Consider the following 26,378-nt stretch of genomic DNA (forward strand, 5'->3'; position numbering starts at 1 on the left):
CTGCATCTCAACAGAAATCAGTCTGAGCCTCCCCTCAGGCTCTTTTGTATGTGGACTCAAACAGACGCAGGATATTTGTTCATTATTTCATAACCAAAGTTTTTTTAATTCAACAAAAAGCTGTACAGTGGAAGTGCTTTCAGTTCATTGCACTGATGAAAGATTCAGGTGAGGAATTGTTGGGAGGCTTTGAGGACGGCGGGGCTGGTTGCGTATTTGCGGAGGAGATCTTTGGCCTCTTGTTGGAGGGACTCGGGGACGGAGGGTGAAGCCTTGCTGACGTGCAGGAGGACCAGGCAGCACTCCACAACGTCTGGGTGAGGAAACATCTGAGAGGGAACACAGACAAGAATGTAATTGTTCTGTAGCACTGATCAGGTGAAATCTGGTGTCGGCAGCGTGAGGTTGGCTCTTAACAAAAGCTCGACCACTTCAAACTGCCAGAAACTTGAACCCTTCAGGAGTCTGCTGCAAGTACGACAAGTCAGCCCTTTCAGTAAATGTCACTCCTGAATCTTTTACTTTTAATAGTGACCCATTAGATAATAGATCCTTTCAACTCTTAATATTTTAAAATAACACTCCATTAATGGGGTTATATTTCTTTAAATACGGCAAATGAGCCTCATGAAACACAAACACGAGGTCCCGTGGTTATACTCCTCCCCTGTGAATAGGTCTTCTGAAGTTGAATTCATGAGAAGCTGCCCTGCTCGCCTTCTGTTATCTCATACTGTATGTGTCGTGTAGGGAGTATTACCTTGATTGTGTCGGGCAGGTCAGCCAGCTGTTTCTGGTGTTCTGACATCTTGGAAGACAAAGACAGCAGAGTGTCCTGATCCTCGGGCCTGACGGAGAGAAAACAGAGGCTTCAGTGAACGATCATCCAGGATGTGACAGGACGAGCGTGTGGTTTTGAAAGACATATCAAGTCCTCTGAACGACCGATATCAGTGGCTTCAAACCCAAACATCACAAAATGAAATCAATAAAGCTGTCCTCACCGTCGGCCAGCATCAGCAGACCTCTGGCTGTCTGATGACTCTGTGGTCGTGGAGATCTGTGTGGGACCGTCAGTCTCTTTCTCCCCAGAGTCGAGCTTCCCTTCCTGGGCTCTGCTGTGCTGCACCACCATGGCTGCCAGCCGCTCCTGGACCTCCTTCACTGACCTCTGGATGGCCTGACAGGCAGCGTGACGCTCAGACAGAAGCAGAGACGCATCAAAGTCCAGTTTATCAAACCGCCTGGTCGCCGGGCAGACGCTCTCTTCTGACTCTGATATTACTCCGTTCACCACTTCTTCCTTCAGCTCGTCTGCAGGACTGGAGTCAGCTGCTGATCCGTTCGTGATCCGGGTGGAGCTCCTCCACCAGTGTTCATACAGGTGCTGGTAGCTGATAAAAGCCTGCAGACTGGTGGCAGCGGCTTTGGCTTCTTCTTCTGTGTGATCAAGTGTTTTGGGATGTTTCCTTGAAAAAACTCTCACGTCAGCTGAAGAAAGAGAGACAGAGAAAAGCTTTAGAACAGCTGTGTGACATCTGTAGTTACCCTCAAGCAATGAAAACAAAAGGCTTAGTGAGAAGACGTCGTAAAGTAGCGTGGGATCATGGGAGTTGTTGTTTTCATTGATAAACCAAGATGACCAACTGAAACGCACCGTTACCTTGAGGAAAATTACAGTTTGAACATTGTTGGAAACATTTGGGATGATGTAAGCACTAACGTGAGGTTGTTTTTAGCCATTTTAATGCAGAAATGTTACATATTATATCTTTAATCTGTTGACTCATCAAATAATTGTTTAGTCTTTAAAACAGGAAGAAATAGTTGAAGATAAACATCACATGGTTACGGAAGCCCTGAGGGGCAGGTGAAGATATCTTTTTTCTATTCATCCATTTTCTAAGTCTGATTTAAACTGTTTTCTCTGCTGTGTTGATGACTTGAGAACTGGTGGAAAAAAGTCTTGCCAGGATGATCTTTTCCTAAAGTTCCTCTTTTTTTTCCACTTCCGAAAAATAAAAATATTTTCTTCTGATTATTTTTTTCATGTGTGGAATTTTCTTTGTCACTAATTTTTTTCCACTCATGAAAAAAAACTTTTTTGTCATGTGTGACACCGAGTGAAAAAAACTTTCGTGAAAAAAAACATGTTCTCCCACCAATTATTTTTTAAAAATATTTTCTCGCTCTGTTTCACTCATGAAAAAGAAAAAAAAAATTTACTGTGAAAAATAAAAAATGTTCAGAATTTTTTTTTCATGTATGAAATCGAGTGAAAAACAAATTTCAAGAAAAAAAAGAAAATTCTCCCACCACCTCAGAAACAAAAAATTATTTCAAGAGATTTTTATTTCCATGTCCAAGAAACGTCAGGAGACGAAAGAAATGTCTGTGTGAGAAACTGATTAAAAAAAGATGTCAAGAAAAAAATTATTTCTCCCACCCAAACTCTTTTTCATTCGTTTTGACAAAAATTCTCCTGAAATTTTTTCACACATGAAAGAAAAGATACATAGTGAAAAAGACCGGAAGAAAAATCAGGAGGGGAATGAAAAAAATTTCTAAAAAAAGTTAGAAAAAAAAATTCTTTCACCAAAACTTTGTTTTCACACAAAAAAATGAATGAAAAGTTTTAGGAGAAATTGTTTTTTCCAAATGTGTCAAAACGAGCAGAGGTAAAAATATTTCAGGAGAATCTTTTTTCCATGTGTGAAACTGTGAAAAAAAAGTCAGGAGGCGAAACAAATGTTTTTCATGTGCAAAACTGATTTAAAAAACTTCAGGAGAAAAGTTTTTTTAATTCATGTGTGAAACAAAGTAAAAAAAATATTTCAAGAAAAAAAATGTTCCCACTAAAACTTTTTTTTCACAATTTCAAAAGTTTCTCAAAATTCTCCTGAAATGTTTTCACACATGAAAAAAAAACACTGAGTGAGAAAGGACTGGGAAAAAACAAATGAATGAAACAAAATTGTGAAACCATGTGAAAAAAGATTTCAAGAAATAAAACATTTCTTCCACCAGAATTTTTTTTCCCACTCAGTTACTCTCTGACACACACACACACACACACACACACACACACACACACACACACACAAAGAAAGTTTCAGGAGAATTTTTTTTTCTGTGTGAAACTGAGTGGGAAAAAAATGATCAGGAGGCCAAACTAATGTTTTTCATGTGCAAAACAGATTTTAAAAAGATTTCAGAAGAAACAGTTTTTTTCATGTTTGAAACAAAGTTTAAAAAAAATTCAAGAAACAGAAAAAAAATGTTCCCATCAAAACTTTTTTTCACTCAGTTTTACAAATTTCAAAAAGTTTCTCAAAATTCTCCTGAAATGTTTTCACACATGAAAAAAAAAAAAGAGTGAAGGCCTGGGACAAAAATCAGTCGCGGAATAGAGAAAAAAATGTTTTTTTTGTTGTTTCACACATGAAAAAAAAAATTCTCCTCTTTTTTTTTACTCTTGATAACTGGTGGGAAAAAAGTCTTGCCATAATAATCTTTCTAAGTTCCTTTTTCTTCTTTCACTCTGTGAAAAATAAAAAAAAATGTTCTTCTGAATTTATATTTTCATGTGACACCGAGTGAAAAACAAATTTCAAGAGAAAAAGAAAATTCTCCCACCACCTCCGGATTTGTTTTACCACTGAATTGTTGTTTTTTTCGAGTAGCGAGTGGAAGAAAAAAAAATATTTCAGGAGATTTTTTTTTCATGTGTGAAAAAGAAAAATCAGGAGGCGAAACTGATTTTAAAACTGATTTCTCCCAATAAAACTCTTTTTTCTATTGGTTTCACACTTTGTCATTTCATTTTGTGTGAAAGAGTGGGAAATTGTTTTTTTTCTATTTGTGAAATGGAGTGAACAAAGATTTCAAAAGAAAAAAAATTTCTTTCGCAGAAAAGTTTCAGGAGATTTTTTGACATATGTGTCAAAATGAGTGGAAGAGAAAATATTTGGAATTTTTTTTTCCATGTGTGAAACTGAGACAAACGTTATTCATGTGTGAAACTTTTTTAAAAAACATTCAGGAGAAAAAGAAAACTTTTTTCGTTCCGTTTCACACATGAAAAGAAATTCTCCTGAAATGTTTTTCGACTCTTGAGAAATGTTGGGAAAAATGTCCTGCGGGTTTTTTTTAAATTTCCTTTTTTTTTCTCTGTGAAAAATAAAAAAAAATATTCTTCTGAATTTCTGAAACAGATTTTAAAAAATTTCAGGAACATTTTTTTTCATGTGTGAAACAAAAATATTCCCACCCAAACTTTTTTTTTCCCCACTCAGTTTCAAAAATTTAAAAAAGTTTCTCAAAATTCTCAAAAAAAAAACATTGTGTGAAAAAGAACTGGGGAAAAAATCAGGAGGGGAATGAATGTTTTTCATGTGTGAAACTGATTTAAAACAAATTCAGGAGAAAAGTTTGTTTTTCATGTTTGAAACCAGGTGAAAAAGATAGGAGGAACATTTGATGTGTGAAACGGGGTAAAGAGAATTTCAGGAGAAAATACTTCTCCTGAAATAATAAAGTTCCATTTGTTTTGTAGTAAAACAGAAACGCAGCAAATTTTTAAGTCTGTTATTATTATTTAATTTCTTAAGACTTGATAAAATCGAATATCAGCTGCTGTTGATTAAGTTTTCCAAACACATAAATATTTAAACTTTGGTGAAATGGTTCAGTACGTTTGTTTCACACCTGTGTGTGTGTGTGTGTGGTTACAAATGAATCCTGGGATGTAAACAGTCGTATCACCAGTCACCACAGGGTGTCGCCAAATCAACCAAAACACAAATCTTCAGGATGCTGAAGCTTGATGACTCCATTTTAACTTAAATTACACACTGACACATTGAGCCAATAACTGTCTGATTAATGCCAGAAAAGTGACTTTAAAAGGAATAGTTCACCAGTCAACATCTACACTTGACAGACAGACGTACCGTCAGGAAACAGCAGCCTGCAGAGCTCTGCAGAGACACTGGGGTGTCCGGCATCTCTGAACCAGGCCACCGTCTTCCACAGCTCCTTCATCAGCTGCCCCTCATCGTCCATCAACCAGCTCAACACAGCACGCGTCATATGGAGGGATGAATACAGCTGGACCTGAAGACCAAAGTTAGTTAAGAAAACATTTAGATCTCTGCTCTGAATTATGAGTCACTTCTCAAGGCACCAGAAAGCAGTCTGAGGACGGTCACCTGTCTCAGAGGAACATTAGGGGTGGGTGTTGGACTCTCTGCAGACTTCAGCTCCTGCAGAAGAGCGCCGACGCTGCGGTGTCCTTCTGACTTCTGTGAAACCCCAAACTGCTGCTCCCACACGTCTCTCACTCGGTCCTGGAGGCAGATGTCCCGCTCACCCCGAGACACCCACGGGTGACTGGACACGCAGGACTGAGATTCAACCTGAGGGTCCGCCAGCATCGCAGCCAGCAGCTCGGCGACGCAGAGGTGCAGCCTGTGGACCTGAAGAGGGTTGAAACTAGACTTTATTTCTCTGATGATCGATAAAACGCAGATGATTTCAGACTTTAGACCGGTCCCACACAGTACATTCTGATGATGCTTTAATAGTCAGCATTGTGCAATAATTCCCAACATTTCTGGCAGTCTTAGGTTGCAAACAATCAACATTATTCGTGCTGCAGAAATGTTTTTGTCACTGACCAGCAGGCTCTCCTGTGAGCTCAGGACCTCCCCGGCTCCGACCCAGTCCAGAGCAGCGGCCAGGTCTTTAGCACACCTCAGTGCCAGCGACTGAGCCAGAGCGACCTCTCCCGAGATTCTCGCTAGACTGGCTGCCGTCCTCAGCGAGGAGACGTCACTCTTCCTGGCGATGACTTTAGCAGCGTCGAAACTGGCACCAGCAGCCAGGTAACTGGAAGACGAGGAGGGTAAAAGAAACAGGACGAGTTTAAATGACGTGTTTGTAAAAATGATAACCGTTTCATTAATCCTTCCAGCTCTCACCATTTAGCAGCTGCAGAGAAATGTCCGTCCTTCTCCAGCACGGCGGCCCAGCAGGTGTACAGCTCCTTCAGGACGGGATCGTCTGCTGGCAGTCTGGCTTTGACAAGAGCGATGGCCTCCCTGAACATAAAACACACACATGGATTCTGTTAACATATAAAGAAACACTGAAAACAAAAGCCATGTCGAGCTCATCATGACATTTAAAAATAAAAAGTATTGATGTTACAATCCTTTTCGTAGCACAACAAGCGAGCTTTGTAAAACACGGTTTGGGGATGTGATCAAGAGTAAATGATGATTAAAGAGTGAACCTGTAGAGTTTGTGCGAGCGCAGCAGGTCGACGGCCTCGTACAGCTTGTTGACTGACAGCAGGTGGGACGCTGCCTTCAGGTACTGCTCCTGCAGACACAGCTGCTTGACGAAGGCCTCCACCGTCCGGCTCCACACCTCGAACCCGGCTGGAGGAGGAAACACACAAGTATTATTCTGATGTAGAAAATAAAACCCCGTTTTGTTGAACGACAAATAAATGAACCTTCAAAACTGCGACTGTTGTTTTTCATCATTTAAACATGAATGCAGCGCCACATTATCTTCACATCCACAACCACTGATCCATGTTGTATTTCTTGGGTTTATTTGGCCGGGTTTGTCTCGTACGTCAGCATTAGAGACGTACCCATAGGAGCGACTGAGAGCAGGTGGTCGTTCAGCTCTCCTCTTTCTGTGGCGAGCTGCAGCGCCCCCTCCAGGTCTCCGCTCCACAGCCGCAGGTACACGACAGAGTCGAAGTGACCGGCCTCCACGTGAGCCTCCTCTGAAGAACGAGACACAGCAGAAACACTGACGTCACTGACACGACATGTGAAGCGTTTAAATCTGGAAATAACTGTGCATCATGTTCAGTGTATCTTAAATGTGTAATTATGTGCTCACTTTAATTAAACTTGTGAAACTTTACTTTGTTAATCTGCCCATTAAACAACAGAAAATGATCCCTGATGGACGTGAATACATTTCATTAACTCTTCTGTGTTAATCACAGTGAACAGCCATTATTCCAACATACCTTCTGCCTCAAACATGCGATACAGAGCCTGTCTGTCAGAGAACAGGCCCAGATGGATGTGCTCTCCCTGGCCTGGGACACAGCCTGCAGGGGGCGCTGCAAAACACACACACACACAGTTCAGTAAACAAGCCAGCCCACATGGAAACATTTTAGGAGAGAAAAAAAAATGTGTGAAACCAAGTGGAAAAACATTTTCATGAGATTTTATTATTTATTTATTTTTTTTCGAATTTGTTTTCCACGTGTGTAACAGAGTGAAAACAAATTCAGGCAGGAGAAAATACAATGTTTTGTGCACCTCTACCCTAAATAAGACTCAAAGCATGTATGTTCTCTACCAGGGGAGTTTTAATTGCTCCGTGCAAAAAGCAAAATAAAAAAATAAAGTTTTTTTTCTCCAGCCAAAACTATTTTTCTCAAATTGTTTTCACACATGAAAAAAAAAAAATTTCTTCATTCTTTTCCCTGAGATTTCACATGTCGAAAAAAAAAGATGAGTTTTTGAGATTGAGATGAGATGAATGAAACAAGTGAAACAAAAGTTCAGTAAATTATTTTTTCCATGCATGAAACGTAAAAAGATCTTTCACGAGATTTTGTGAATTTGTGATTTTTTTTGTGAAAAACATTTTCAGGAGAATTTTTTCTCATGTATGACAGTAAAAAAGAAATATTAAAGACAAATAAGCAGGAGAAAAAAAAGATTGTTTAGTAATACTCAAGTGCACCACTACCAATTTACTTAACAGGACTAAAAGCATTCATGTTCTCTTCCAGGGTAGTTTTAACTTCTCTGTGCCAAAAAATAAATAAATAAATAAATAAATAAATAAATAAAGCTTCACAGCTTTTCCTCTCCCACTCAGTTTCACACATAAAAACATAAATTATCCAGCAAAACATTTTTTTTCTTTTACTCCTTTACTTTGAAAAAAAAAAAAAATCAGGAGATTTTGTTTTATTTCCATGTATTAAACAGAGGAAAAAAATTAAGGAGAAAAAAAACTCAGGAGACCTTTTTTTTCTTCGTTCAGGAGAGATTAGTGAAAGTTTTTGCCAGGAGGAAAGAAAATTGTCTTGTGCTGAAGTTGAATCTGAAAAGCTGAAGTGCACCACTGACCATGTCCTAAATAGGAATTTCTCTGTGCTAAAAAAAAAAAAAAGAGAAAAACCTTATAAACCTCACAAAAATAATTGTTTTTCTCTCCTGCCAAAGCTTTTTTTCCCCACTCGGTTTCAGACATGGAGTTAAAAAGAAATTTCGGGAGAATTTTCTTTTTCATGCGTGAAAAAGATTAAACATTTTCTGGAGTTTTATTTATTTATTTTTTATTTCAGGAGACTGTTTTTTCCACGACATTTTCAGCAGGAGAAAAAAAATGTTTTGTAATATTGATTTTGACCACAAGTGCACCACAACCCGTTTACCTAAAATAGGACTAAAAGCATTCATGAGAGAACATGAATGCTTTTAGTCCTATTAAGTAGGGTAGTTTTAACTTCTCTGTGCCAAAAAATAAATAAAAAAAAAAATAAAAAAAAATCAGGAGATTTTGTTTTATTTCCATGTATCAAAACAGAGAAAAAAAATTTAAGGAGAAAAAAAACTCAGGAGAAACTTTTTTTTCTTCATTCAGGAGAGATTAGTGAAAGTTTTTGCCAGGAGGAAAGAAAATTGTCTTGTGCTGAAGTTGAATCTGAAAAGCTGAAGTGCACCACTGACCATGTCCTAAATAGGAATTTCTCTGTGCTAAAAAAAAAAAAGAGAAAAACCTTATAAACCTCACAAAAATAATTGTTTTTCTCTCCTGCCAAAGCTTTTTTTCCCCACTCGGTTTCAGACATGGAGTTAAAAAGAAATTTCAGGAGAATTCTCTTTTTCATGCGTGAAAAAGATTAAACATTTTCTGGAGTTTTATTTATTTATTTTTTATTTCAGGAGACTGTTTTTTCCATGACATTTTCGGCAGGAGAAAAAAAATGTTTTGTAATATTGATTTTGACCACAAGTGCACCACAACCCGTTTACCTAAAACAGGACTAAAAGCATTCATGTTCTCTTTCAGGGGAGTTGAAACTTCTCCCTGCAAAAAAAAAAAAAAAAAAATTCTCCTGCCTTCAGTTTCACACTTGGAAAATTGTTTTCCAAGTGTGAAACAATTCGGGACATTTTGTTTTATTTCCATGTATGAAACAGAGTGAAAAACATTTTAAGGAGAAAAAAAAAATACAGATTCAATTTCAGGAGAATTATTTTCTCCGCACTCGTTTTCACACGTGATTATTTTTCTTTTCCTCCTTTTCCTTTTTTTCACACCAAAATTTAAGGAGAATTTTTTTCTTCTTCATTCAGGAGAAACGAGTGAATGTTTTGCCAGGAGGAAAGAAAATTGTCTCGTGCCAACGCTGAAAAGCTGAAGATCACCACTACCCCTGTTCTAAATAGGAATTTCTCCATGCAAAAAAAAAAACAAAACAAAAAAAACTTGGTTTCAGGAGAATTTTTTTTTCATTCATGAAAAAGAATAAAATAAACATTTTTTGGAGGTTTTTTTTTGTAAGGCCAGTTTTTTGGGGTTTTTTTCATAAAGGTTTTGGCAGGAGAAAAAACAGTTTTAACACTGATTTTGACCACAAAAGGCTGAAGTGCACCACTACCCATTCTCTAAATGGGACTAAAAGCATTCATGTTCTCTTCCAGGGGAGTTTTACCTTCTCCATGCAAAAAAAAAAATGTTTCTCCTGCCAAAGCTTTTTCTCTCCCACAAAGAAGAGCATAAAAAAAATTCTGCAAAAAAAAGTTTTTCCTCCTGAATTTTTTTTTTTTTTTTTTTTTTAAATCAAGTTCACACGAGGAAATAAACTTCCAAAAGAAAAAAAACAAACATTTTTTTCAAGAGTGAAAAAAAAAATTGCAGGACAAAAACTTTTTTTTGCATGAGGATTTTTTTTTTTCATGTGTGAAACCAAGCGGGAGAGAAAAAGTTTTGGAAGGAGAAAAACTTTTTTTTTTTTTTTTTTTTCCCCCACTCAGTTTCACTCATGAGGTAAAAAAACAAAAACTCAGGAGTAAACTAACTTTTGTTTTCTTTAGTGAAACTAAGTGAAAAAAGGAATTTTTTTCCACATATGAATCAGAGTGAAAATCATTTTTAAGGAGAAAAAAATCATGTGGGAAATCTAGTGGGGAAGTGGCTTTTTTCCACTCAGTTTCACACAGAAAATGTTTTTTTTCCTGTTTGTTTTTTTTCGCAGGTGGACTGACCAAACCTTTTTTTTTCCCACCAGTCAAGAACACAGAGAAAGAGAAAACAGATCGGACTTAGAAAATGGATCACTGCCTCTGCGTTACAATCCCTGAGCAAACAAAGTGAAACAACCTCCTCTGTAGCAGTAGAACTTCTCTCTCACCCTTGCTGTGTTTGACAGAGGCCAGATTGATGCAGTCTTGCAGCAGATCCTCTTTGGGCCGATGGTCCATGGAGGTACTGATGGGCAGCATGGAGCGAGGCTTCTTCTTCTTCAGCAAGTCTGGAGACACAAACGGACAAAACCATACAGCTACACACAATAAAATGCAAACACATAATTTCAAAAATGCATTAAACTAAAGTTGAAGTCTGTACCTGTTTTGTCTTTGCTCTTTATGGCAGCAGAGGATTTCCTTTGCGTCTCAGAAGTGGCTAAAACAAAATGTAAGAATCAGGTCGGCTTCAAAGTTCCCAACAATCTGACGTGTTTCAAATCTGTAACAGCATTTGTTTTGTACTCTGTTACCTGTTGGTACAGAACTGTTCGTTGAGCTGACTTCATCTTCCTCATCCTCAGACAGCTCCTGTTCTTTCGCTGCCTTCTGTCCTATAACTGGCTCTCCGTTCATCTCTAGCGGTGCAGCTCCTCCGGCCCCTGGTGGCTTCTTGTTCTTCTTCTTCTGCTTAGGAGTGGACTTCATCTTGTCCTTTAGCTCCATCATCTTTTTCCCTGAGAAGAGAAGCTTGTGAGCGTCACTGCTGGAAAGATGTGGTTCTGGGTGTTTCAACAGTGCTGCGAAGACAGGTGTTTACCTTTAGGCGGCTTTGTAAACTCTTGTTTGGAGACTCTCCACTCCTGCAAGGTGAAGTCCTTCCCTCCGGTCCAGATCACGTCTGGGTCGACGGGCGACCAGTCCACGCACAGCAGATAACCGATGTGACCCCGGTAGTTAGAGAGAGCCTCCTCCTGCAGCACGTCCCACACCTGACCCGAACAAAAACATGCAGGAACATAACTCCAAATGACATTTGATTTAGATTCAGTCAGAAAGGAAAACAAGGAATTCAAATATATTAAAAGGAAGTAAAAAACAATTCCACTCATGAGTTTCTGGGTTGATTCAGACTGACTGGAACATTATCCTGGTTTTATACCCATGATGCTCTCTGGTACTGACCTGGGCTGTGCCATCATACGAGGTGGTGACCAGCCGGGCGTCGTGGTGTGGACTCCAGGCCATGCCGGTGATTTTAGCTGTATGACCACACAGCCTGCGATGAGGCTCCGTCAACACCACGGGGCTTTCTGGAGGATTCTCTGTGCAACAGGAAAACACTCATGTCAACATACATCCAAGATGTAATGTTCCTCCCAGAGTAACTACTGCAAGTCACTGACATGTAGCGGTGAACTAACATTCCCTTATTCTGCTTCTCCTCCGATTTAGTCCGTCATTCATGTAATTAACTGCAGTGAATCATTATCACAGTAATAATAAACACAATATAATACATAATACAACATGTCTGAGGTCTCCTCCCACCTATGATGGAGCGGAGGTCGTGCACGTAGACGATGGCGTTGCTGGAGCCCGAGGCCAGGAGGCAGTGCAGCTCTGGTGGAGAGCTGTGGTCATGATGCCACCGCAACGTGTTGATGATCTTGTGATGTTGCTGGATGCTGCACAGCAGCTTCAGACTGGGAGCCTGATACACTTCAATACACCTGCAGCAGACAGCGTGTGGTCAGACGTATTCAAAATAAAAAGGAACACGACAACATCAATTGGAGGGACTTTAGTGGACTTGAGGCTGTTGAGAGTGTTGTCAGTGAACCAAAAAGCTAATTTGCCTGCTGTAAACCAAAGTGATGACCTTAGAGAAGCTTATAGGGAGACTTCATTCTTTGTGAGTTCATCACTACACACACATAGTGTCATAAACATGTCGTCGAACAGAACTTCAGTTCAAAATGTAACAGACAGTTGTGTCTCTCAGTACAATTAATAAGATGATGATGAGACAGTGTGAGACACACTCATAAACTCAGAATGAGTTGGTCGAGTTCAACAGTTCACACAGAACCACATCCATTATTCTGTAGCCTGAAGACTACACGCTGTCACTGGACTCCACAGGCTTACGGTCTATGATGAGGCGGGTCAGGCCCGGCCGTTCACTCACCCGTCCTCGTTGCCGATGGCAACCACTTTCCCATCTGGCTTCCAGCTGAGGTCGGTGTGCGGAGACAGCTTGTGCTGTTGGGAAGCAGAGCTCACCTTCATGACCTATTCAAATCTCCTGCATTTACATTCAGCAGCAAACGTGGAACAAACTGTCACAGCCGGCCGTGATATCTGCTCCATTAACGCTCCGACACAGAGAACATCAAGTCTACACTTCTTATGTGAATTTGTTGTCCAACTGGAGGTGTGCAGTCAGGTTTGACTGTGACTGGCAGGTGATCCAGGTTAACAGAAAAAGTCTGTGCATGGATGTAAGATGGTTTTACTGCCCCTCGTTGTGTCAGCAGCAAAAATAAGTTCTTTGCTTTCAGGTTACAAGTCAGTAGCACTCAGTTGTGAGCGTCTTATTCAGCCTTAAGACTCGATGAAAATGTGATTTTATGTCATTAAAAATGTTCAGACATTAAAGAAATATTTGCACCCATTTGAAAGTAGATCACGACCGGTCCCCTGTGTGCACATTTCATCCAGTTTTTACAATCTCAATTTAACCCACTTGAAGTGGCATGTACTTAAAACTCAACTACATGACACATTACATCATCATCACATCATCCCGCCCACCTTGATGCTGTTGGTGTCTCTGATCAGCTTGTCGATGTCGGAAGCTTCGCCGCTCAGCCTCGACGGATCGTGCTGAAGGATGGTGCCTTCGCCGGCGCAACTGTACAGGCTGAAGGATTGCTTTCCTCCTGCGGCACCTGAACGTTACACACAGAATAGAAAACCAGAGTTTTAAAAATCTTTTGGTTTTGCAGTTAATACCAACAGTGTCCCAACATTTCCCTAATAAAAGGCGTGTACATCAACCCTTGCATTGGTATTCTAGCATGACAGACTTAATTACAACCTTTGGCTCCTATAACTCCTGATCAACATTTTACCCATAATACATTTTTAAATTAGACATCCACAGGGTTTCAGAGTACAAGCTGGATTGGCTTTCAAGACTTGCTTGCCAAACGAAAAAGCTGCCTGCCTTTGGCTCTTTACGGGTGTTTATTTCAGACCCTGTCAGGCATATATTAGAAGATCAGATCATCAAATGAAATTCGATTGGAATCGGAAAATCATTTTTTTAAACCCAGCACTACATTTAAATGTAAAGAACTAAAAGGAGGGTGACAGCTGACAGTCTTGAGGTATCTAGAGACGGAGCCAGCAGCTGGTCTCGATTTCCTCTGCACACCTCCTGTAGATCATTCTGATCATCTGAACCAATAAGATCACAGAAATCCTCTAGTGGCTCCTTTTGCTCGTTTAGCAGGCATCACCAGGTTGTTGGCATGGCAACAATTATGTTTACGGCTTCGAAGCCAAGTGACTGATTCGTTAATCAAAATGTCGCCTGCCGACAGCTGGTAACGATAACTTCTTACGTCTTGATTTTTCCCCAGCGGGTGGAGGTGAGCAGTAAGTGTTCTCTCAGCTCATTCAATTACAAACGGGCTTTTCAGCTGACTTGCTGGTTTTGGGCACCCCACCGCTGGCATTTTTGCTGGGTCAGAGCGTTCGGAGCAAACAGCGGCAGTTGCTAAGAGTTCATTAGGAACTTACCAAATGACATCGGGGGGACCGGGGGTCCCCAGGCCAACGTGTACACCGTTTTTCGGTGATAGGAGCTCGATATCTGAGGAGGCCTGGGAGGAGATGAAGCAGAACAAATGCCCAGTCAGGAAGAGCTGACGTACACAGCTGCAGGAAAATGGGACTCAAGGGCCTCGAGGGGACTATGAGAAGAGTCCACAGGGCAGCCAGCAACAAAAAAAAAAAAAAAAAAAAACTTCATGACTTTCAGGAAAGTCTGCAAACTCAAAGTCCAATAAAATCACAGCAGTCATCCCTTTTTGAAGTTCCCAGTCATTTTTTAAGTTCCCTGTGGGGTTTGATTGTTAACTCAAGTTACATCTCAGCCAACTATTAACTCATGTGGTTTCAAGTCTCTGGTCGGGCTGTCAGTGTCACTGTCAGCCAATAATGCAGTTTAAAATGAAATGATTTGAGTGGTTATATGCATCATTTCTGTCGCAGAGGTTTAACGCTGCAGAAACAAAAAAAACTATTTAATTTCAGTTGGACATAAAGGAACTGTCATGGGTTAAAAACTTTAACGTATGAAACTAAAGTGAAGGTGTATGTGTGGACAGTATTTGAAATGATTACATCACTTAATGTACGCAGATTGAAGCAAACAAAAACTTATAATAACTCTTACTTGTTTGAGAAGACCTCGTAGATACCGACTTTACCATCATCTGTTCCAAAAGACAAGGATCCTTCTTTTTTTGGGTGCCACGCCAGCTGCAGAGGATGAAAAAGGCTCTTAATGCATTTAATCACATCTAAAGTGCTGCTTTTTGTGACATGTAACAGTTTCTGAAATGATTATGGGCGGTTGATAAAAATGGAGGATGCTTCATAATAATAATGATCCTCTGCACAAGATAGGGCTGCAAGCTTCATTAGATGCTTGATATCACTCAGCCATTGTCACCAGCCGGAGCCAGGATGAAGGTTTGAAGATTTCAGTGAAAAATTAAAGGATATTCTCAACCGATAAATCACAGCTGAATCATAGAAAGTTTACAAATGTCGCTCTTGAGTTGTGCAGCTGCGAGTGGCTGATAGGAGTTTGTGTGTTTGGTCTTATCAGCAGCTCAGTGGAGGATTTTATTAAAAACTTAGACATTTAGACAGCAGAAAAATGTCCTCTTTGTTTCTTTGTCTCAGTGTTCTGAAAGCTCCTCATACATTTCATACCGACTATATGAAACACAACTATTTATTAAATTCTGCACGTATTATTGGTCCAACACCATCAACCAGAACTGGGAATTATTGTTCCCAAAACAATTTTGATAAAAGCTTTGTTGCATCCTGTAACTCTGGTGAAAAATTAAAGTTCATATTTTAATATGACAAACATCTTACCGCTGTGACCTTGGACTTGATGCCCTGCCAGAAGGACCTGGTGTCATACTGGTTCTGGGTGGTCAGTGTGTTCCACACCCGGATCATGTTGTCGCCCACGCCCAGCGCCAGACACCCTGTGCCCACAGGAGAGAAGGTCAGGGCGTAAACGAAACCGCCCAGGGTGGGCAGGGTCCAGCAGCAGTCCAGAGAGGCCAGGTCCCAGCACTTAATCTGGAGGATAAAAAGTCAAGACAGGATTATTTGCAAATACACCACTCCTCCAATGAGTCAGACAGCTGTTGACAGCAGAACAAGCAAGGTTAAAACTGCTGCTAATGTCAAGCCCGGCCTGACCCAAGCCCCAAAAACCAGGCAGGACACAAGGTCACAAAACTCTGTCGAATAAATAAACTCCGGTGATTCCATGTGAGTGTGATTATTAATAAAGCCAACACTTTCCACAATGTGTCCGACCGGAGACAGCTGACCCACCTCTCTGTCCATGGAGGTGCTGATGAGCAGCTCTCTGTCGTCCTGCAGCAGGACTGAACTCATGTTGAATACGATCCTGTTGTGGTTCTGACCCTCTGAAGACGTCCCAAACAGAGTCCACCTCTGCTTCCCGGTCCTGGTCAAGTCCCACATCACCAACTCACCACTGGACACACACACACAAATGTATATTCAAATAAACTAAGCATACTTATACAGTAACTGCTCTGAGATTAGAGGATAACTGGCAACTCTGGCATGATCCTGAATATGATTTTCATAGTGTACTGAAACCAACTAAACTCTGTGTATACCTGAAGCAGCTGGACACGAGTTGTGTCGGTCGTCCCCTGGGCCAGTGGACATGGAGCCAGAGTCTCTCTTTGACGCCAGGGTCGACTGCAGAGCCTCTTTTCTTCACATATGGCAGCTTCAGAGTCATCACACCTGCAGAGGGCAGCAGACAAGAGGAGACGAGGAGACATAGAGGATTACACAAGATCATCAGGTTCCATCAGCAGTGAGGTTTCTGTTCTCTGTGGGTCTGAGCTGCTTTTTCATAGGTTTTACCTTGATAAATGTATATTTTTTAAAGATTTTAAAGCCCTTTTTTCCACTCTAATTTAACCAGGAGTCCATTTTTGAATTGGAAAACCTACATTTGTGCAATGAAACTCTAATTTGAGCCTAAAATACATTCAGAATTTCTATATATTGCACTTTTTTTCCTGGACGCTGACCCTTAAATTAATAACAAAAACCACTTACTTTTTCCCTTAGCTGAGCTCCAGATCCTCACCGTCTGGTCTTTGCTCCCAGACGCAAGATAGCAGCCCTTCCCATCTCCAGCAGGCGCACCACTGCTGGCTACTGGATGTAAAAAAAAAATCCACATATCATATAGATTTTTCATCATTACATTAGCTTCGACAGCATTTTTTCCTATCAAAATGTTATAATGCCTTTTATTTAAAAATACTACTGCACCTAGAAATATTAATTAAATGCAGGGCTGCTGTTTTTATAAAGTGAGTGCATACAGCTACCTTCACTGTCCTCAGGTCTGCTGTAGAGGGCGTCCTCGCCGACCAGCCACGACCACGCCAGCGAGTGAATCTCATCATCGTGTCCACGGAGACGGTGGATCACCTCGCCTTTCTTACTCAAATCGATCAGCACGATCATCCCATCTTTGTACCTGAGACAGAATAATAACAGCACTGTCACAATCTGATATTTACATTCTATATAGTTTGAATTTGGCTTAACTTCATGTTGTCCGACCCTAATCCCTCGTATTCATAAAACAGAACATATGTAAGATTTTCGGAGTAAAAGATGATTACAGTCTCGGTTAACAACCAAACTAAATCCAGCTGAACACCAGTGTTTTAATCTTTCAATTCCTGCACTTTGTTTACAGACAACCATGTTTAGAGTTGTGATCCAGCAGACTGAACTGGACTCTGTGTGGTCTTCTCACCCCACAGCCACAGTGCTCCAGGTGTGAGGGGAGCAGGTGAGGCAGAAGATGGTCCTGGGCTCGGGAAAGAAGCTGGCGGTGTCTCCCGTGTTGAACCAGTGACAGACCACGACGCCCTTCTCATCTCCAGACACCACCAGGTTTTTATCCACCTGAGACCAGTGCACCGCTGCCACGGGGGTCTGTGTGTATAGAAAAAAACAACTGTAGTGACATTCGGTTGATACATGGAAGTCAAATACAGTTCACAGGGCTGTTCTACCATCAACAAGAAATCAAGTGGAAGGAAAAAAGCTGTTTTTTTATTTATTTTATTTTTATGTTTTAGATGTGAAAATGCTTCCTAGAGCTGCAACGATTAGTCAATCAAAAGAAAATTAATTACTATTCTGATGATCAATTCATTGTATTAGTTAGAGCTGAACAAATACTCACAATATGGCCGAAGGTAAACATCCAAATGACAGAAACAAATGTGTGAAAAAACAGCATTGTATCGAAGTAGTGTACGTCAGGTGTGGCCTATAACTCTTGTTCTACAGATGTAAGAAAACATGTTTGTTTGGCACCGACTCCAACAAATGTCGCATAATTGTGATTTTTCTATTTTCCCCTGAAAATGAAAATTGTGAAAATGATATGACATCAGTAATATCTGGCAAAATAACTGCAATATGATTTATTTTTTACCACATTGCTCAGCCCTGGTTTCAGTCATGTTCCAGCAAAACTGTCAAACATTTGCTGGTTGCAGCTTCTTAAATTTGAGGATTTCCTGCTTTTTTGTCATTTATGACTGTAAATGAAGAGTCTAGAATAATTGATAAAGAAAATAATCGACAGTTGTAGCCCAAAAGGATTTGCGGTATATCTGATATATCTGTTTTATGCGTCATTCACAACTCATTTACACTGTTGTGCTTATTTATGGAAAGATATTCAGACGTATTTGAGGCCTGAATCTGTTCTCAGAGATGAAAGCCTAAACATTCTGCGAGTCTGTGGCTTTTATTTTTCAGATCAAACCACAGAAAAATTATACCCCGGAGGCATCATTTGAAGCAAATAATGGAAAGTAAATAAGCAATGCCCTCCCTGACCTTGACAACTGTTTCAAAAACGCCCTCGAGGGAGTCGCTGAATTGCTGTAGAGGAGTGGCTTTGAGTCTGAAGCCGACTGCACAAATCTGTGCTGTTTGTCTGCCTGCAGAGTGAAAAGTGTCGAGCTCAGGTGGTTAACTTTCTCTCTACAGTGCGTGTGACAGTGACATCTATCTGCATCATCACTTATATAAATCTGACGAGAGGAGAAAGACTGCTTCGTCTTCAAAAATGAGAAATCTTACTCCTGCTCATCCTTTGCTGCTTGTGCAGAGCTGACTGCAGCCTGCAGGGGACGCCAACATGTTGGAAGTACACACTATTCCTGTTGCAACGATGCAACAACACAAGACAGTCGACACCCACCTGATGAGCTGCATGTTCCTTTATGAGGACCTTGTTGTCCGAGTCCCAGAAGCGAATACTCCCATCATTGGAGGAGCTGACACAGATGTGACCCTGCCCTGCGTGCTGACAGAAAGAGAAGCCTGACACCAGGTCTCGATGGCCAGCGAGCTCGCCTGAAGCACAGAGAGAGAGAGTTGGATTTCATCATAAGCAAAGGTAGAAAAAAGCCACAAAACTGAGGAAAGGGCCACTGATGTCTCTCAAATTTGGGAGGATGATTTGAGCTCTGAATACTCACACTCGCAAACTGAAGACATTTTAAGGGCAACAAACTAAAACTGAATAGATTTAATAGATTAGAACGATTTTTACTACCCGATTAATTGTTTCTGTCATTTGATCAAGCAAAAATGCCAAACGGATTTGACACTTGTCTTTGTCGTATGATAGATAACCGATTATATTTTAGCGATCTGAATACATAAACTTGTGCTGTGGGAATTATAACTGGCATTTCTTGCTGTCTTCTGATATTTAACAGGCCAAATGATTCATCAAGAGAAAAAATTAATCAGCTCTGTCACATTTCAGATGTGGTTTTTTTGTGTGTGTGTTTGTGGCATTGAAGCTGAATGTTATCATTGCAGCACTTGATAAATATTCACTATGTTTTCACTCAGTAGTCTCTCTGCGGTTGTAACCATGGTGATTTCCACCAAATGATCCTATGCTGAGCCTCTGTTGAGCTACTGAAGTAAACCGGTGAAAATAACTGTATTTTTCATATCGCAGAAATATCAGTTTGATAATATCTTGCAGCCCCTTTTGCGATGTCATCAGGGTTAGGAGGGTCAATTCATCACCGAAAGCCTGTGTTGCAACCTAGGTGTGGGAGCGATAGAGTTGCATTATGGGAATTGTAGTACCTACAGTTTTTGGAGATCCATTTGTGTTTAAATTCAGTTGCGTTGATTGCTGGAACACCCCTTTAACTGTCTGAAACTCCCTCTTTCACAATAAAATGCCTTCAGATTGCCTTTTTTTCTTTGATATTCATCCGTCTACAGTGATATAGCTCTAATATAAAACTGGAAATAGCAGCCTTACAACTGAAATCTGGTACTAGTAAATGTTCTCTGTTGACAGATGAAAAACAGATAAAAAGGGGCTGTTTCTCTTGTTACTGCAACTTGAACTTGAGTAGATCTTTAAGCTGCACAGCTCAGATTCATCTGGCTTTACTGTGATTGCTTCACTGCTTTAATCAACCAATCATTTACCCATCCAGATGATCAGATACCTGTTTTTCCTTCACTACACGAGTCCAGGTAGGTGTAATCATCACACCTGAGCTGATCTGAGCAGCTCGATTTAGACACAAACGTGACTTTTGCTTGTGTGTAACATCATTTTGAACCTTAAAGCACCACAGTGTACAATGTGTGTGTGTATAATGTGTAACACGGGCAGCAGACTCACCTACGACCCTGCAGGAGGATGCAGACACGTCAATCAAGAAGATGATGTTTTTGGCTCCGACGCCCAGTAAACCGCTCCTGCTGACGTCACTGCAGCGGGAGCAGTACCAGTTGGGAGAGGCGGGAAGCGACCTGTCGTGCATGGCGCCTCGGACACTGTGAAGTTTATCAAATCTTTAAAGTTAAGTCTCATTAGGCAAACTCAAACTTCTCACATGTTACCATTACTGTCGTAGCGACTACACTACCGGCCGTACGACCAGCGTGCTGTCGTAAATCCTGCCGGTGTCGACTACGGAATCCTAGTTGGGTCGAAACATGACGAGTTCGCTTTCTCAAAATACATTTTTTTTTAACTGAATTTACATATTAATGTAAAGATAATTTAAAAATAAAAATATATAGCCAAAATTAAGATGTTAAATAGGTAAAAAAAAAAAAAAAAAAAGACGACAAACAACTAAACAAGTTTCTATATGAACGCTGTAAACATTACGACCGTAAACCGAGCGCAGTAGTGTCGTAAAAATGCAAAATGGCGGCTGCAATGACAGGACGTGGTAAGAGAAATGCAGCCTAAATAACCACAAAATTGACATTAATTGACATTAATTCTGTCAGCTGACGATGTTTAAACGGATCAATGTGTGTTTTTCAGGTGTCGCCTTTATTAGGAATATATCTGGGGGCTTATTTGCGAGGTAAGTACATCGATATTACGGTATCACTGCCTCTGCAGAAGGACAAATGTATGTGGACTGCTCTAATGTTAGCTAACCTTAACCAATCTCATCTCAGTGCAAACCATTTCACCTAAATGCTGTCAGTTTCTATGATCTACCAATGTAATGCTAATTTGTTCAGTTAAAAGGTCAAAAATGTATTTATCAGTCATATGGACACGTTTCCAGAGGTTTCCACATTAACAAGACTTCATTTTTAGACTTTAAATTCAATTTACTTTGGTGTAAGTTATTTTCTGTTCAGTATAATTTGTTTTTGGGGGTGAGCAGAGACCTGCAGCTCCCTCCAGAGGGCTGAACTTAGAACAGACAGTGAGATGGGTCACACATGATTGCAAATGTAATTACATGTCTTTCCTCCTCTTTGCTAAACGTCTATCCAGGCTACAGGTTCTGGGTGGTGGTCCTCAGCAGCTGTCATGTCTCCACACCAGCGCGTCACTGGAGTCAAAGAACTGGGAGAGGAGGAACAAAACAGTGTATCCACCTCAGCTACCAGACGAGCCCCCCAGACCAGCAGTGGGTCTATCTGCTTGTTTTTATTATGAAGTGCAGAGTGACAGGATGTCCTGGTCAGGCAACACCTGCAACTGAGTTGATTTACTGAGTTTATTTAAAGTCCTTTTCATGGAGTGTGATATTTTAGAGTTTGTGCCTTTCTTTGTGCCTTTTTGCAAGGCACACAGTTATATATGTAAAGTTATGTATATATACAGTATATGTTTGAGGAAAGCGACCGTTCATTTCCATATCTCTTCAACAAAGTCTTTTTTGTGATATAAACTTCTGCACACTTTATTGTTTCTTTTCTTTAGGAGGTCCATCACAGCAGGAGGCAGATTAAGTACAGCAAAGACAAGATGTGGTACCTGGCCAAAATGGTGAGACCTTTCTCCTCAGTGTCAGTGAACCAAATGTCTCCCATTTAGTGAGGTGTTTTGCACTACTCACCTCTGTCGTATACATAATGTTGCTGTTTTCCTGACTACAGTTGCATTCCTGTGGTACAGTTATGCGAGGCAGAGTGCATCTCTTTCAGTTTTGATGTGCCACCTTGGTGATAGATCATATGTGAGCACTTTAAGTGGCTTAATCATTTTAAATATGATCCCTCATATCTGAACAATTGTTAGACAAGGAAAATCACACTTGAGCGTGCCACAATGTATTGTTTTTATTGAATTTTTTTTAAATGACTCTTTAGCTGAAGTGAGAGTGTTTTATGTCCTGTTGATTTTTCATGCTTGTTTGTTGTCTGTCAGTTAGCAGGATATTTTTAAAGTTTAAAGACAATTGACAATTCGGTCTATTGGCCAAGGAACAAGCAATGTTTTGAAATTATTTCTAAACATTGTAAGAGAAGGCACATTTTTGTCAGGATGATGAAAACATGCAACACCCTTAGAGAAACATTAACTTTGTTTGCTCTCCTTCACAGATCCGAGGGATGAGCATCGATGAGGCTGTTGCACAGCTGGAGTTCAACGACAAGAAAGGGGCGAAGATCATGAAAGAGGTTCGAAGCGGCATGTTCACCACAGTCACAAATAAATGTTTATCAAATTCCTGTATGATTATAATGTTCCCATTTTCACTGCTCATGGTTTATTCATTGAGTTGTTGTGTATTTGTTGCACAGCACCTATGCAGTACAAGTGTATGTACAGTACTGATGTAGCAGCTCTGTGTTTGCCTGCTTCTTCAGGTTCTTCTGGAAGCCCAGGAGATGGCGGTCAAAAATCACAATGTAGAGTACAAATCCAACTTATATGTAGGTAAGTGTCTGCACATTATTAACACAATAAAACCTGCAGCTGGATGGCAAAGTATTCGGAGCTGGTTGTGTTTTTGTTGCCTCACGACACATCGGCATGAAGCAGTTTTTATTGACTGATCTTTGTGAAATCCAGCTAACTAACAGGAAATCACAGAATGAAAGACGAGACTGTTGCTAGAGGTAATAACAGTTCGTGTGTTTTGATATCAAAGATATATTATTGAAGGATGCAGTATTTATTTGAATATGTAGACTTGAATGTTTCTCAGACTATGACAAACTTCAGCTTTCAAAACTACTAAAATCTCACATTAGTCATCGCATGCTGTCAGCCGTTGTGCCAAAAGCCGGAGAATAAATTTCAGAGGGGGGAAAATGACCTTCAGTAGGAGGGGAAGTAGGTAATGATTTTTTTTAAAGCAGTAGATTTCTTTTGAGTTCAGACGACGTGCAGAGTGAGTAATTTACGTGGAGTTTCAGGTGTTATTACAGATAAGCCTAAATTCTGCCCAATCTTTGTTTTTTGGGGCAGTTTTTATTCAAAGGCACCTTTTACAAATTAAATGAGTTATTATGTACATTATCACTCTCTCTCTTTTTATCTCATCCCCTCTTTAATCACACACTGTCCCCTCCTGTCTCTCCTCCTGCAGCTGAGTCCTACTCAGGCAAAGGGCAGTACCTGAAGCGGATCCGTTACCACGGCCGCGGTAGGTTGGGCATCATGGACAAGGTTTACTGTCACTACTTTGTCAAGCTGGTGGAGGGCTCGCCGCCCAAAACGGTGGAGAAGACGAGCTTTGACCAGGCCAAAGAGTACGTCCAGAACCTCAAGAACAGAACCATCATCCACAGCCTGTAGACCATCTGAGAGGATCATATTTCACATGTACGTTTTTGTGATGTCTTTGTGTGTCTCATTTGACATTTGTAAATAAAAACAATGACTTAATTGATACAAAGATCTTATAGCGTTGCTTATTTTTTGTCTTATTTGGAAATAAATTTTGACTGCAGCCAATGATGCAGTTTCTAAAAAAGCGATACCTACTTCAGACACAGATCATGAAGCCCTCTCCTGTTTAAGAAAGGGCGGTTAGGAAGGTCTGCTGCTGGTAGAGGAGGTTCAGTACATCACAGAAAGCAGGTAAACATCGACAAGTGTAGACAATCAATACCAGCTTAATCCTTTTTGTTTGCACCGCTGCCAATGTGCATTTGGAGATAACAGTTTACGCTAAAACTACCCAATCCTGGAAAATATAGGCTACTTCACATAACATATTGTTTATCAAGGTGATTTATTTGTCATTATATAACAGAGGGTTGTATAACGAAATGACAGTTTGTAAATTCCTTCATGCTACACAAACATAGAACATATATAGTTATTCATACATATATATATACAGTGCATTTTTTCAATTTGCATTGGGGTGTATGTAAACAGCAGTAACACGATGGTGATGATAATATGGTCACATATCACATTAAAAATTTTACATCTGGGAAACACTGTCCACCTCTCCACGTCCTACTATAGTCCTGCGCCCTGTCGGCTTGGAAAAAGGTCCGCCTGTCGAGTCCAACAGCTTGATCCTGGATGTCGTGGTGGAGACGGGTCTCTGTAAAGATGTGGGCACAACACACTTTGATTTCGCATTGTGTAGCCAGTCTGAGTCCCATTTTACTCTTTTCATTTTCCGGCGGCCAGACGTTATCCAGGAGCAGCCTTAAATCTACGCTGGATTAGCACGGCTCCATCCTGGTCAGGCTGGATGGTCGAAGATGCCGTTGGAAGTGATCGCTCAAAGTCTGCTGCTCTTAATCCAAAACATGGTTTCTTCAGCAATAAAGCCGAAAAAATAAGTTAACAAACAAAAATGTAACAGAATCTGAAGGAGCTACCTGTTGAGCGCCTTTGCCACAGCAATCAATATAATGACCTGTGTCGAATTGTGAAATCATTCAAAGATATATCAAAAGGTGTGTTCTCAATTCTGACTCTATATTGCAGCATATTCTGCACATAATTCAATAATTCCAAAATGCCATTTTTAGATGTTTGACGGATGGTGGCTTGTGCAGTAGTTATATTTTTAACTGAGTCACATTCTTATACACTTTAACCTGGTTTTGAACTATTTCACTCCAAACATTTCATGGCTTCCTGCACGCTGGTGACCCTGCATGTGGTGGGGTCGGTGCCCCTTTTTATTTTCTCCGCCCCTGGCCCTCAGTCTGCCACCGCTCCACCACACCGCCCTACTGCAGCACACAGTAAGTCACCAAAGCAAATAACACATCCCAGCACACCTCAGGAAAAACATCAGTGTTGTTGTGCTGCACAGCCACATGAAAATAGAGCCTTAAATATGAGTCTGTCATAGTGTGGCGGCTTCACTGTGATGGCTCTGCTCATCATGTTAGTGTGACAGCAGTCACCACAACTCCTCCCCTGAGTACAGACCTGTCAGCTTCACTGTTCTTCATCCTTTCACTTGGACCACAGCTCTATGAGAAACTGGCCCGCAGACACCCTCAAAGCTGCCTCAGTGCCTTTATGAAACACAGGAAAGATAAGCTGGAAGTTATTGGCTTTGCCAGGAGGTTTCAGTCTGTCAGGAAGAGGAAGAACTTTATGTTTTTAAAATGAGATTTCACAGGAGCCTCATTTTAAAAACACTTTTTGTGAATTTAAAAAAGGGTTTGACAGAAAATTTCCTTCATGTTCAACCACACATCACACTATCTTTTGAATATTTGTCTATATTTTGAGGACAGACATGTAAGTTTGTTATTCATTTACTTTTGTAACTCACTTGTGCTTTTTGTTGTCCTTGCTTTCTTATCTAAGACTGCAGGATGTAATTATGTTCACTGAACGTGGTGTCTTTCATGTCCTCATCTATTTATTATTTGCATTCTCTTTTGAATTTCTCAGCCTCCCTGTCATCATTATTATCTGTAATTCTGCTAATAAATTGAATTTAGAGGGAAGGGAAACATCCTCAGAGGAAGAGACATGAAAACATGTCGTCTTTGGAAATTTGTATTTTCTAAAGGTCACAGTGTCTCAGTGTTGCTTCACTCTCTGCTGTTCCTAATTGGCCTTTAGTTTCCTGTTCCTGATGTGAGTGATCCAGCTCGTGTATCTGTCTGTCACCACCTTCCCCCAAAGCCCTTGTCAGCTCTGAGCAGCTTTGAGAGTATTTTCAAATAAAATGCCATCTGCTGGCCCCAATTTCAGCAGACAAGTGCCCTCAATCTCAGGTTGGAGGCCGGATCGGTCCCACAGCACAAAGCAGCACCGACTTCTGAAAAGAGCAAAAAGGCTTCATCTTTCTCCTGTTTTCATTCTTCCCCTTTTTCCTAAAACTTTCACTGCCTGACTGTGCTCACAGAGGAAGACTAGGAGCCAAGAGACAAAAAACACAAACATGCAGGAAACATTTGATGGAATATTTATTATATTCAATTTACAGACAC

At 40.5% G+C, this 26,378-nt stretch overlaps 2 protein-coding genes across 3 annotated transcripts; one reads left to right on the forward strand and one right to left on the reverse strand.

Moving 5' to 3' along the window:
- Positions 1–80: 80 nt before the first annotated feature.
- gemin5 (gem (nuclear organelle) associated protein 5) lies at positions 81–20,615 on the reverse strand. 2 transcript variants are annotated; one of them, XM_073478872.1, is made up of 28 exons: positions 20,371–20,615; positions 18,910–19,064; positions 17,443–17,624; positions 17,006–17,157; positions 16,728–16,829; positions 16,274–16,406; positions 15,960–16,125; positions 15,486–15,698; positions 14,770–14,855; positions 14,112–14,194; positions 13,119–13,255; positions 12,493–12,566; positions 11,853–12,034; positions 11,487–11,626; positions 11,122–11,293; positions 10,835–11,038; positions 10,684–10,740; positions 10,469–10,588; positions 7,055–7,150; positions 6,665–6,802; positions 6,296–6,443; positions 5,982–6,101; positions 5,679–5,889; positions 5,211–5,477; positions 4,953–5,115; positions 1,005–1,491; positions 761–848; positions 81–329 (listed from the first exon to the last, which is right to left on the reverse strand). In XM_073478872.1, the coding sequence occupies exons 1-28, from the start codon at positions 20,510–20,512 to the stop codon at positions 165–167; spliced, it is 4,383 nt and encodes a 1,460-aa protein (XP_073334973.1). In that variant the 5' UTR covers positions 20,513–20,615; the 3' UTR covers positions 81–164. The 2 variants fall into 2 exon arrangements, with proteins under 2 accessions (XP_073334973.1, XP_073334974.1); XM_073478873.1 differs by having other exon boundaries at positions 16,728–16,826; positions 20,371–20,593.
- Positions 20,616–20,880: 265 nt separating this feature from the next.
- mrpl22 (mitochondrial ribosomal protein L22) lies at positions 20,881–23,858 on the forward strand. Its single transcript, XM_073479515.1, has 7 exons — positions 20,881–20,929; positions 21,028–21,070; positions 21,496–21,631; positions 21,928–21,993; positions 22,551–22,628; positions 22,818–22,887; positions 23,543–23,858. The coding sequence occupies exons 1-7, from the start codon at positions 20,905–20,907 to the stop codon at positions 23,749–23,751; spliced, it is 627 nt and encodes a 208-aa protein (XP_073335616.1). The 5' UTR covers positions 20,881–20,904; the 3' UTR covers positions 23,752–23,858.
- Positions 23,859–26,378: the final 2,520 nt, after the last annotated feature.

Source organism: Pagrus major, chromosome 13 (genome assembly GCF_040436345.1).
Source record: "Pagrus major chromosome 13, Pma_NU_1.0".
Classification (NCBI taxonomy): Eukaryota; Metazoa; Chordata; class Actinopteri; order Spariformes; family Sparidae; genus Pagrus; species Pagrus major.